General features: G+C 27.1%; 1 protein-coding gene across 2 annotated transcripts in view; it reads left to right on the forward strand.

Annotated features, from left to right (window-relative positions):
• The window catches only part of LOC129976672 (uncharacterized), a 90097-nt gene that overhangs the window by 44432 nt on the left and 31900 nt on the right, over nt 1-13765 (forward strand). The window contains exon 1 of one of the 2 annotated variants that reach the window (XM_056090369.1): nt 12517-12695. The exons of the other annotated variant lie outside the window; for it this stretch is intronic. Coding sequence (XP_055946344.1) covers nt 12561-12695 — 135 coding nt within the window. The 5' untranslated portion in view covers nt 12517-12560. Of the gene's footprint in view, nt 1-12516; nt 12696-13765 lie in introns of those variants that run through there. 2 annotated transcript variants of the gene reach the window in all.

Consider the following 13765-nt stretch of genomic DNA (forward strand, 5'->3'; position numbering starts at 1 on the left):
TTTTTTTCTTTTAAACTCTCTATAGTAATCTTTCTTGCTAGAATACAATTTTTACTTATCAACTGTCGAAGCTCCAATAACTAACACCAATTGTGCCGAATAGTCAACAACTCTGCAAATCGAATCTGCCATGTTTCGCTGTGCAACTCATTGGCTCTTAAAAGTCGATCAGAAGATCCACGCGGTATAAACAAAAGTTCTCAATGTGGAATCAATTTAATCTTCGTAGACAGATTACCCAGTCAGAAATGCTAATATAGAAATACATACGAATTCCTTTAATTATTTAACATGAAATAACTATTTTAAATGTGAAAAGTATATTTCACAGTATTTTTTTTCTTTTAAACTATCTATAGTTATCTTTTTTATTAGAATAGAATTTTTACGTATCAACTGTCGAAGTTCCAACAACAAAAACCAATTGTGTCGAATAATCAACAACTCTGCAAATCGAATCTGCCATGTTTCGCTGTGCAACTCATTGGCTCTTAAAAGTCGATCAGAAGATCCACGCGGTATAAACAAAAGTTCTCAATGTGGAATCAATTTAATCTTCGTAGACAGATTACCCAGTCAGAAATGCTTATATAGAAATACATATTTCATTAATTATTTAACAGGAAATAACTTTTTTAAATGTGAAAAGTATATTTCACAGTATTTTTTCCTTTCTTTTAAACTCTCTATAGTAATCTTTTTCTGTTAAAATACAATTTTTACTTATCAACTGTCGAAGCTCCAATAACTAACACCAATTGTGTCGAATAGTCAACAACTCTGCAAATCGAATTGGCACTCATCGAAGTAATCTGCCATGTTTCGCTGTGCAACTCATTAGTTCTTAAAAGTCGATCAGAAGATTCACGCAGTATAAACAAAAGTTCTCAATGTAAGATCAATTTAATCTTCGTAGACAGATTACCCATTTATAAATGCATATACACAAATGCATACGAATTCTTTTAATTGTTTACCAAGAAATAACTTTTTCTAAAATGTAAAAATTATATCTTACATTTTATTTGTTTTTTTTCTTTCAAAGTTTGCATAGATTTTTTTTGTTAGAATACAATTTTTACCTATCAACTATTGAAGTTCCAACAACTAAAACCAATTGTGTCGAACAATCAACAACTCTGCAAATCGAATTGACACTCATCGAAGTAATCTGCTATGTCTCGCTGTGTAACTCATTAGCTCTTAAAAGTCGATCAGAAGATCCACGCGGTACAAACAAAAGTTCATAATGCAAGATAAATTTAATCTTCGCAGACAGATTACCCATCCAGCTATGGCTGGGAGAACAATGGTTATCGGAGCAAGGTGAAGATAGTGTCGTATCTATCCCTGTTGTTTCACAGTCGGCGGGAATGAAAAATCGTTCCTTCTACTCGGAGAGTTAGAAAACTGGGACAAGGCAACCCTTTTCCGCGGAGTCAGGGAGTACGAAATTTCCATAGCATTAGCATTTTTATGCTAATCGAGGAAAGACTAGAAGCTAATTGAGTAGCGGAAAAGGATTTTCTTCAGACACCAAAAATTTTTATGCCTTTCTATTTTACACAATAGGAAAGGAATTTCACTGACTTTTTTTTCCATCTGATTTTTTTTAGCCATGAACTTTTATGGGTATATTTCGTATAAATTTGTTTCTATGTTAAATTAGTGCTTCAGCCAAATAAGATGTATTAATAGAATTATGTAGGTGGTTAATTTAAATTTTTATTTAGAGGAGTTGTAGGTAACAGAAAGGTTGTTCCATTTTTTATTGATTCTAATGGAACATTTATAACTTAATAACTAAGAGAATGTAGCATTATACCTTTTTTATATTGTGACTATTTCGATACTTATTTGTAATTTTATTTTGAATGTTATTTCACAGTATTTTTATGTTTCTTACATTATACAAGTTATTAAAAATTCTTTTTATTATTTTATAATCTATGTAAGTATTTTTGAGAGAAAGTTTTATTCTTTCATGTGTATTTTCTAAATTATTTAGTTTGTAACAAATTTTTTAGACATTTATTTGTTATACAAGCATGTTAAGGCGTAAATGACATTATTAGAAGATTTTGAATATTGTAAGTGCTTTTTAAAGTCCTTAAAGAGAGTGAGGATTATAGTGAATCCTATTTAAATATATATATATATATATATATATATATATATATATATATATATATATATATATATATATATATATATATATATATATATATATATATATATATATATATATATATATATATATATATATATATATATATATATATATATTATAAAGAGTTAAATCAAATAAAATATTGTTTATCTACAAGTAACTGATTTATTTCGTACTGAATGATAATTATTTTTTTCACAATGTTTCTTATATTAATTCAAACTAGACTGCGTAATAATCAAAAACATTTTTTTTAATTCTAAGATTTTTAAAAAGACAATTTTGTCAACATTTTTTTTTAAATTCCAAATACAACTTTTTTAATGATGTACAAGTTATTGAAAACGATTTTTAAATGTTTTTGAACTTTATTAATAATTCCAAAAATATATATTTTTTTTCCTATTCTCAAATATTATCTAAATTATTTCATTTAATGAAAACGATTTATAAATGTGACTATTTCATAAAAGTTTGTTAAAAAGTAAATGGCAATATTAAGAATTTAGGTGTATTATTATTGTTGAGTGTATTTTTCAGAATCGAAGGTTTCAAAAAATAACAATAACTGATAATTTATGCTGAAGTATTTTTTAACGTACATTTAAAATACACAACGTAGCATTGAATGATTCTTTTTTTTAGAAGAGAGCGACATTTTTTTTATACAAGTAAGGAATTTTCTTAAAACAATTTTTAAACATATTGGATTTCCTATATAGGAAAAGAATTTGATTACTTCTTTGACAACTTTGATTTTATTTACTTACATATTTTTTGGTTGTTGCCAAGTATCATTTCTATAAATTCATTTCAATATTACATAAAAGAATTCATATAATTAATGAAATTAAGTAAAAAGCATATATGAAATTTATTCAACAGTAAATAAAAGTAATATAAAAGTTTAAACAATAAAAGCAAAATTTGTTTTAATGGAATACATCAAAATTTTAAAGTATGATGTAATAATCAAAATTTATTCTTTAAATTTACACTTTTATAATATTTTATCTATGATTTTTCTATTTGTTTCTTTATGTATTTAGCTATTTTATATCTTATTCCTTAATATGTCAATGTAAATGTCATTTCAATCTCATTTCTATATGTAAATGTCATTTCTCAGTACTTATTTTCATATTTTGAATAATATTGAAACAATGGGAGCAATATTGAGAATTACTCGTTTCATTTTAAATTATAAACGGCATTACTAAGAATTTTGAAATTTTATTGCCGAGGCAGTTGTTTGTGGTGAGCTTTCACTGTATTCATAATTATATAAACATCTTAAAAATTAAGATTTCTTAACATTTTTAGCACAGGAATATCTACAGTTTTAAAGAGAACTGGTCATTAATTCTTTTAATTATTTACGACAAAATAGCATAGTCTTGTGAAAAGGTTGTGATAATTATATGAACTAATGATATTTATAATGAAATGTACAGAATCTTTTTTCTGTTGTAAAACCTTTTATTAAAAAAAAATATTTAATTATTGTATGAAGACTAATAAACATTTTTTTCTAACATCTTCCTACAATTTTTGTAACTTTTTAATGATGTATCATTATTTTATGGATGCATTAAAATTCATTCTCTAATGAATTCCTTTACTGGTTTTAAAATGAGGCTTAAAATTATAACATTACAACACAATTTTGTATTAAGAGCTCTATGGTTTTATCTATTGTATAATGATGTAGGTGAAATTTTATAGAAAAAAAAAATCAAGTTACCTGATAAATAAATGCAACAAGAAAAATTGCATTCTATGAATATGAAGACTATGAGCTATAAGATTATATAAAAGAAAAATAATCTACAAAATTTGTAAAACAAGAATACGATAAAATAAGAATTATTAAACTGAATTGTGTGACAAGTTGGTATATGAAGAGTAGAAATGTTAATGCAAAAATGTTGCATTTTAGATAAACACTATTAAGATAGATGTATTAAGATAGACGAGCTATTAAAATAGAGGCTAAAACTATGCGCAATTTAGGAAATACAAAGTTGATATGAAGCAGTGCATAATCTTCAGACTCTAATTTGCCAGAGTTAATAATAAACATAAAATTTTTTTATTTCTATTTTTTTTATTATTTAAAAATTAAAACGTTTGCTTTGCAGAGTTAAATGTAATAAAAGTTTTATTAAAATAAACAAATGGTGCTTTTCATCATTGTTATATCAAATTGACTTACAGCAAATTCTAGGAATATTTTATTGCTGATAAATACTTGTTCAATTTGTTCAAGCCTTCACTATATGGTAATCATTTTCTTGCAAAATGCTATTATCGCTGTACATACAAGATTTTATATTAAAAGAGCGGTAGATTTTTCTCCCGATGCAACATTAATTATAGTTAACAATAGTAATTATTTCATAAAGTTCAAACTTAAAGACTAGTTTGAACTTTATGAAGTAATTATTATTGTTAACTATTATAATCTATTGTTGATGATGATGACGTCGTGTCCGTGTTACCACGGAAAGGGGATGCTGTAGTTTCTGAGGGCAAAGACCCCTGAGCACCCGAGAGCAGAAGTCTGCCTTCTAGCTCATGAAGATGAAACTCACACATTCGCTTGCAGAACCCCTTCTTACAGGGGGGACATTCACACACCTCACAGATAGAACACAGAGGAAGTACAAGTGTGCCCGTACCGGGATTCGAACTCGGGACGCCCAGATCACGGGGAAGAGGCGCTACCCCTATGCCAGGACGCCGGCATTAGTTTATTGTTGACAATAGTAATTATTTCATAAAGTAACTTAATAAAAGTTTTATTATTATTATTTTCACATAAAAATATAGAAATAATATCACAACTAAATCTATAATAAATTTTTAAAAGGACATTATGAGTAAAAAATATTTTTAAAGAAAATAAATATATTTATTTATAAAGTTTAAAATATATTTAACTTTTTTGTCAGTCTTATTTACATCTGATACGCTGCATTATATTTAATTTACTTTACGTTTCAACTAACACAAAGCCTTTATTTATATTTATAAATATTATCCATAATAAATAAGGCGTAGATTAATCAAGTCGCCCTACTTTAAGCTACAAATGCACATGCGTCCAAAAAAGTTTTCACATTTTATGGCAAACGCATTAATACATTAGCGTATGATAATGAAACGATGAACTATTCTCTGGGCATTTTCTTTCTACGTCTGCATAGGTCATTAGCGGATGCCCTTTTTTAAATTAACGTAATGAATAATTCAATCGCTTATTTTCATTCACAAATTCTATTTTTTACTCTTTCCACTACTTTCACGTTCATTCATAATTTGATCTAAAGATTTAGATAGTGAGTTAGGAGGCGAGCGATTTCATTCTGTCTTTTTTCTATCATTTATCATTAGGTTCATTGAGCTGTTAGGGGAGTTATTTAATTTGTGCGTATTATAAATCAATTGATAAAAATCGGTTCGACTTTGGAAAAACTTGTTCCGGCGCGTTGACGGATAAAAGAGCTATTTCTTATGGGTATCTTGAACAAAAAACTGTTTTATTTAATTTTAAGAAAATGATGTCCATATTTCTATAGCATTCTATCTTAAAACTGTACATTGTATGTCGCAGGACTATAAATTATTACTTATATAAATTGCCCAGATAACAAAAAGCAGGATCTTAATTCCTTAAATTTTTACAAAAGCGATTAAAAATTTGTAAAAATTAAACAAGAGGCTTAATTTTTTTCCCAACAACAATCTGATACATCCGTATTTCGTTGGAATTAAAATGTTTTCATGTCTAAGTTTGAAATCTAAATACTGCTTTTACGTAAAATAATATAATATCGAAAATTCTTTTATCTTCGGAACTTTTAATTCTTTTTTTAAATTAAAATGCAGATATAAGTAGACTAAAATATTTGTAAAAACAGCCGATAAATTTTCTCATTTCATAATCGTCCGTATCCATTTCACTATTTAATGAAGAGCGAAAAAATATTATTAAAAATTGAAGGAAAAATAAATAGAAAGGAAATTACCATTGACATGGAAAAATTTGGAACATTAAGAAATATTTCATATAAAAAATAATTTGTTTCGAAACAGCGGATAAATAGCAAAATTCCGAGTAATTTATAATTAATTGATTATTGTGTTAATTTTTGCATTTTGAAAAGTTGAAATGCTCTATACTTTGTTTTTAACAAATGCATATGCAAAAGTTGGTTGAATTTGGGTTGTTTATGAGGATTTATGGAACATATGCACTGCATAGCCGCGATGAATTTTGTTTGTATTTAGATGAATATATTATTGCAAAATATGCATATTTTTTTTAAAAAAAATTAATTTTAACATATTTTTTTTAAAATTGTCAAAATTAAGGAAGAGATTTTATGTTAGCTAAATTAATATTATCCAAACAATAAACTTTTAAATTTTCAAATAGTACTAAAATAATTTTTCCGGAATTGTATTTTCAGAAAGAATAATAAAATTTCGATTAATTTTTAATTGATCGAAATTGTAATTGAAATCACAAAAACGCCTAACCTCCGATATGCGCATTTCTAGTAGCTAAAGCATATCTAAACTAAATGCAGCTGTTCTAAATCCAACTGTCTATTTTGTAGAGCTCGAGCATATGCTCATTCGTCATTAATATTAATAGAGATTTTACTTCCGTAATTTTTAACTCAGTTTTAATTCGAGACTATTTAGATATTTTTCAGTCGATAATCCAATAACATTGAAATATTATAAACATTTTATCTTTATAAAAATAAAAGTCGATGAAACTATGTAGGTCTCATTGGTCATTCAAGTTATTTGAAGAGAAGTAAAAGAATACTTTAACTTTTAAAAGTGACAAACTTATATTCAATAAAACGAAGTTTTACTGTTTTTTCCACAGTAAATTCTGAAAATTTTATTCCACAAGAAATATTTCGTATAATTTAAAAATTAAAAAAAATTTCATATTGGTTTTATTTCAAGGCAACTTTTTCTCCAATTTTTAATATTTTTTGTATTTAATAAATAATTGAATAGATGCTTTGAAATAAGAATATTTGGCTTCTAGGCATTGAATAAATACTTGAATTTCTCTAGTTTCATTTTTTTAATATTTTAGTTTTTATTTGTTTTTTCTAATATTTTTGGAGATGTTTTTTACTGATTAAAAAAATTCATACTAAGAACAGTTTAAGAACACATTTAGAGAATTCTGAAAGAACAATTAAATAAAAGTTGAAAATCAGTCGATAAATAATTCGTATTTGGAACAACTATCGATTTGGTTTATTGATATACAGAAATTACTTCAGAAATTTAAAAAAAAAACTTTTTAAAACCAGCTTACAGCTGTTTTTTAAAATCGTTTGGTTCAGTTGATATTCACGTTTTAATTAAAAATGTTACAAACGATAAAATATATTTATGTATTATAATATTGTAAATCTATTTTTTAAGTTAAAATTATTAAATGTGAAATTTTTTTGAGTAACACTAGTTTATCAGGTAATTTCTAATTAAATTTTGTCAAAAAAATTAATTTTAAAGTATGAGTTACAATTAATTTCCTAACTCAGCTGTAAAACACGGCAAAGAAGAACATTGATCAATATTTTGAAAATACAATAAAATTTTAAAATTGTTTACATTCTGCAATTATATTTTATATAGTTTTATACGATATGATCTTTATATTAAAAAAATTTATGTAGTAAAATTGAAAAATATAGACACAAATGAATAACAGCTGGCTAATGAGTTAGAGAACGATTTAGTTTAACAACTGTCATACATAAAACGAGCAATTTTGTTTCTATACAAAATAGAACGCATTGTAACTTTTGTTCAAGATAATTCTTTTTTATCAAAAATATATCTTATCACATTTTTTTTTTATTATTTCAAGAATTTACATCAAGTGTTGAGCCCTTTATTAACTTTTTTCTCATTTTAAACAATTTTCATCAGTCTCTGACAGATTCAAATCAAGCATCTGTTTTGTAAAACTTTTAACTAATGCCTTCATAAGTGATCAATCAGTTAATCATTGTATTTTAAGCCCGATTTCCTAGTTACATAGCATTATATGAATTTAAAGATAGATAAATATTCTTTTACTTAATCTAATTCAGAAAATCTTAATAGGGTATCGAAATCTGACATAATTTTAAAAATAATGTATTGTTATTTAAAACAAATTAGAAATTAGGAAACAAGCAATTAATGTTATTTCTCCTTTATAAAATGTTTTTCTCCAGTCGAATTGTCAAGAAAAGTATCAAATAGCAATACATGTAGAAGAAATTACAAAATGAAAATATTACGCATTTAATTGGCGTAATGAAAATATTACACCTATTGAATTAGCTATCCACAAAATTGATTTCGCAATATAAATTTTGACAATATAAACCATGTTTTAGAACAAAAATTTAAGATTGAAAATTGACTTATTGTTGATTTGAAGTTAATAAATGTTGCTCTTAATTTTTACATAAAACAAATCTTTAACCTGAAAAGATTCTGTATACTTTTTAAAATTAAAAAACCAGCGAATATAAAACTTGATGAAAAGATATTGCGAAAGATTAAATAAACACTACTTCTGAGAATTGAATGTAATTATTCTTTGAACCAATTTGAAAAAATGTAATAAACTTTCATTAATCCCATCTCAACATTTACTTAAGCTTCACTTTTCATTGTGGTATTATTAACTGAAACCGCAACTTTTTACTCTCACCTTTTTCAACATCCAGTTATGCAAGATTTTTTTTCTTTCTGCTAGTTACAAGCCAAAAGAAATACAGGCGTAATTTTTGCCACTTTTATACAATATGGGGTGGCATCAACTTCCGTCACGTAATTGGTACGTGCGTAAGTACAATATGAAGTAAAAAAATAGACAAGGCGCAAAAATTCTATCAAAATTCTCGGCTTTTTTTTAACAGCTCAACTTAACTCGCTCAGAGATAGTGTGTAATTATTTTCTTTTTAAGGATTTGTTTTTTTATTGTTCCGTTTTCTTTTATTATTTTACTTGTTAGTGTTTTTATTTTCTCCTTCTTTCGTTGTTGTGTTATGAACTTGAGACTCTTTGGGGTGGAACCTGGCAATGCAGGTGCTTAGTCAATTTCGGAAACACCCTTAGTTTTTGTTTTTAACTGTATTGACGCCCACGTATGTTTAGCTCTGCCAGCGGTCACTGCTAGTCTAAAGTAACAACTGAAAGGATGAAGATGATTGGTTGAGTCTGTTGTTCGAATCTGATTGACGGGACGATAATTCGAATTTTTTCATGATCGATTGACATTTTGAAGAGTTGTGAAAGCTCTGTTACTTCCGATTCGGTAATCAAAAATTTGATTTTGTCCTTAAAAAAAAAAAAAAAAAAAAAAAAAAAAAAAAAAAAAAAAAAAAAAAAAAACGGCTTTCAAAAAATGAAATCATCTTTTTCGAATATAAATTGTTTCAAAAAGTATAAGATTTAAAAAAAATTCAAAGAGATTTGAATCTTAAATGAAATTGTTTGTGTGTTTGTTTCTTATGGCACTTGCCACTGACAAGCCCGCTGTTACGAAGACAGCGATTTAAGCCTGAGGGGAACGTCTCTTATTTTTTATAGCAGCGCCAACTAGGGCCAAGAGTACGACTTTGCCACTCACGCATCACTCATTCGCTTGCACAACCCCTTTTTACAGGAGGGCACATTCACACATCTCACAGATAGAACAACAGAAGAACAACCATGCCCAAACCGGGACTCGAACCCGGGACGCCCAGATCACGGGGAAGACGCGCTACCCCTATACCAGGACGCCGGCTGATTTAAGGCTGAGGGGGAACGTCTCTTATTTTTTATAGCAGCGCCAACTAGGGCCAAGAGTGCGACTTTGCCACTCTGGCATCACTCATTCGCTTGCACAACCCCTTTTTACAGGAGGGCACATTCACACATCTCACAGATAGAACAACAGAAGAACAACCATGCCCAAACCGGGACTCGAACCCGGGACGCCCAGATCATGAAATTGTCATAGCATGATGATGCTCTAGGTTTGGTTTGTCTATCTTTATATATTTTCCTTGTTAAAAGTTATTCTTACTTAAATAATTCTGATAAAATACAAACAAAAATTATATTTGATACCGTTGCGACGCTCGAGAATATAAATCCTGCAGCTAAAACAACGAAAGTGTTATTGTAAAACATATATAATCTTGTTTTAAAAGTTTATTTAAAGTACAAGAAGAAAGTGAACAACTAGAAAGGAAATTAAATGAGTATCATTGAAAAGAATCTTTTTTTATTTAAGATATTTTTTTAAAGGAGGTATTAAGAAAATTTGTAATGAAAGAAGGTTATCAAAGAAAACATTAAAATGGCAGTCAATTTTTAATTAAAAAAAATCAAATAAAATTTTTAGAAAAAAAACTTCTTAGTGAATACGTACTAACTTGAAAGAAACTAAATGCCAATTTTTATAGTTCTATTTACAACATTTTCTTTTGAATAGCGTTTTGGATATTTTCATCGAGTTAGTCAAACGGTTCAATTTCTAAATACCATACCAATCTATAAGGATTATCAGTGAAAGGTATATCTAGCTATCGATACTTGCTAATTGCAACCATAAATTTTGTTACGGTAGTCTGTATGTATATTGAATATACAAAACTTTATGTAGACATTGAATTATAAATAAGAAAATTAATCTTTATCATAGATCACACACACGCACACACAAAATCTATTTGATATATTCGGAATCAATGAAAGATTAAATTTTTGATTATTAATATAGCATAAGAGAAACGTGCATTAATATGCCCTGGAATTCTTGATGTAAAAGGTAAAAATTTTGGACAAGTTTTTTATTTATAAGAAAATGTATCTAAGATTGTCAGAATTTCTTTATAAATGAGCATCAACTACAAAAGAAATTATTGCTCTATAAATTTGATAGCTTTGGATCCACTCTAGAATAAAGCATAGAAAAAAAAGGAAATTTTGAAAAACACTTTAATAGTCAGCAACTATCCCAAGGAATAACTTTGGCAACCTTGGATACAATAGACTAGCTAACAAAGCATAGAAAAAAAATCTAATTAAAATTTTTAAAAATTATTTATTTACCATATATTCCAAGAAGTTATGAAGTATTTACCAAATCTGGTTGCTCATTGTTCAATGGTCTGCCCAGCAGGGAGCTGAAAAATATAAAATATTGAAAACTCCTTTAATAGAGAACATTTATTATCCAGGAAGTAACTGCTAGCCATATTTGATAGTTCTGGATCCAATAAACTGCCCAGCAATTCTAATAAAAATTTTGAAAAACTATTTATTAGCCAGCTATTTCAAGAAATAACTATTCACCAAGTCTGGTTGCTCTTTGTCCAATGTTCTTCACCATACACCATTAAAAAATTAAGATTGAAAACTTTTCATTGCGAAAAACTAACTCCCCCCCCCTCTCCAAAAAAAAGTAATTGTTTCCAGATTGTTGGCTCTGTGTCCAATGGTTTACTCCGTAGATTATTTAAAAACTATGGAGTAAACTTAAGAACTCTACTGTTTTTAACTTAAATTATGAAAGTTAAAAAAAATTACAACGATGAATTATTTATCAAAAGATAACTGTTCGCCAAATTTGATAACGTTGGATCTAATAATTTGGGTTGTAGAAGATGCACTCTGTGAAATTTTTATGGTCATGAAAATGCATTTGGATTTAATAGAGTTATCACAGATTCTTATTATCATTATTTAAAATTAATTTTTAAAATCACGCAAAATATAGTGATATCTAAAGTTAATTTATTACTACAAAAAGAAAGTTTTTCTGCCTGCTTATCGTATAACATATTACATACTTTTCTCCAACGGAGCGTAATAAATAAGATCTACTACCTTACCATTTACAGTGATAGTCTATTTTTTTTACTGTAATCTTTTATGGCATTTGGTATCACTTCATTCTATCGATAAGGAACAGGTTGCTCCAAGACAAATATTCATTTAAAAAAATCCCCAAAAGAGCATTCTTATACAATCTCAGATTTTAAGCTTTCCTTTCTTTTTTTTTCAACCGAATCCTTCAATTTCTACTTTCCAACTCCTTCCTTATCAAAAGGTATAAATCTGTCAATCCAACTCCATTTCATCTAAACCAACATACCAATTTTATTCTTGGACGAGCAACATTCAAGATAGCATCTCCAGAAGTTGCCCAATTCTCGTTTCCGCTCACGTTGTTGAACGAGTTGGTGCAACCATGGCAACCATGTTGCTGCGTTGATATAACCCCCATGCATCATCAGTTTCAATACAACGCGTAGGACGTTTTATCGCTGAATTAACAGTAGAAATTACTAAGTAACAATGCATAGTAAATGTATTCATTGTTTAAAGATGTGTTTGTTGTGGTGGTGGTATTCTGAGGCGTATCTTTCGCAAGGAAGAATGGTTCTTCAAAAAGTCTTGTACATGCTTCCGCCGTGTGCCATGATTTATGAGGTAAATATGACAATGCTATTGATGTTATGTGAAAGTAATAGAAATTAGATGATGCGATCTTAATATAAAAAGGAAGTAAAAAAAATTTCAAAACTTTTTTTAAACGTTTCACGACTTGAAGGATCAGTAAAAACCAGTAAAATTCAGAAACTTCAAAAGAAAGATAAAAATATAATTTAAGTTTATTTCAATATTTAAAAAATTAAATGATTAAAATGATTGTATCTGACAAGAAGCAACTATAAAATTCAAAAATCCGAAATACCAAGAGAAAAAAAGCATTAGATCATAACTTTTCCCTTCATTATAAAACTCAGAAATCCTTTCTATAATTAATCAAGCTACTACATTCATTCGTCATATTCAACTACAGCAAAAAATAAAAGAAGAAAGAAAATGAAAAAATAAAAATAAAATATAAATCCTCCCTAAATAAATTTTTCTTCGCTGCTAAAAAACTTAAACAAAAAAATAGAACAATTTTTCCTTAATATAAAAGCAGATTTAAAATCTCTGATAAAAACCCGAAAATTGACACAAATCAGAAACACGAGAAGAAAAAAAAAACTTAGAATATAATAGTTTACAGTTTTTCCCAATATTTAAAAATTTAAATGAAATAAGACGATATTTTTCGTAATAAAAAAACAGTTATATAATCTCAAAAATTATGTAAAAATTAGAAAGTAGCCCAGAAATCCGAAATATCAGAAAATTAATTAGAATATAATTATATTTAAAAATTTTGATGAAAGATTTTTTTATATAAAAAGCAGTTATAAAATTTAAAAAATCCTCCGAAAACAGAGAGGTATCAGAATTATTTTTCTCCAAAATTTAAACTGTATATGAATAAAACGATTTTTATCTCAAATATAAAATGCTATAAAATTCCAGAATTATTTCTATACAAATCAAAATATAAACATAAATAAACAGCAAAATATCAAAATTTATTTTATTTACAGTAATAAAAAAATCAATTAATAAAACGATTTGTCCTTAAAAAAATAGCTATTAAATTCAAAAATCCGTTCTAAAAATATATTGTAAAAATGCATTAAAATTTT

The sequence above is a fragment of the Argiope bruennichi genome, chromosome 7, assembly GCF_947563725.1.
Source record: "Argiope bruennichi chromosome 7, qqArgBrue1.1, whole genome shotgun sequence".
Classification (NCBI taxonomy): domain Eukaryota; kingdom Metazoa; phylum Arthropoda; class Arachnida; order Araneae; family Araneidae; genus Argiope; species Argiope bruennichi.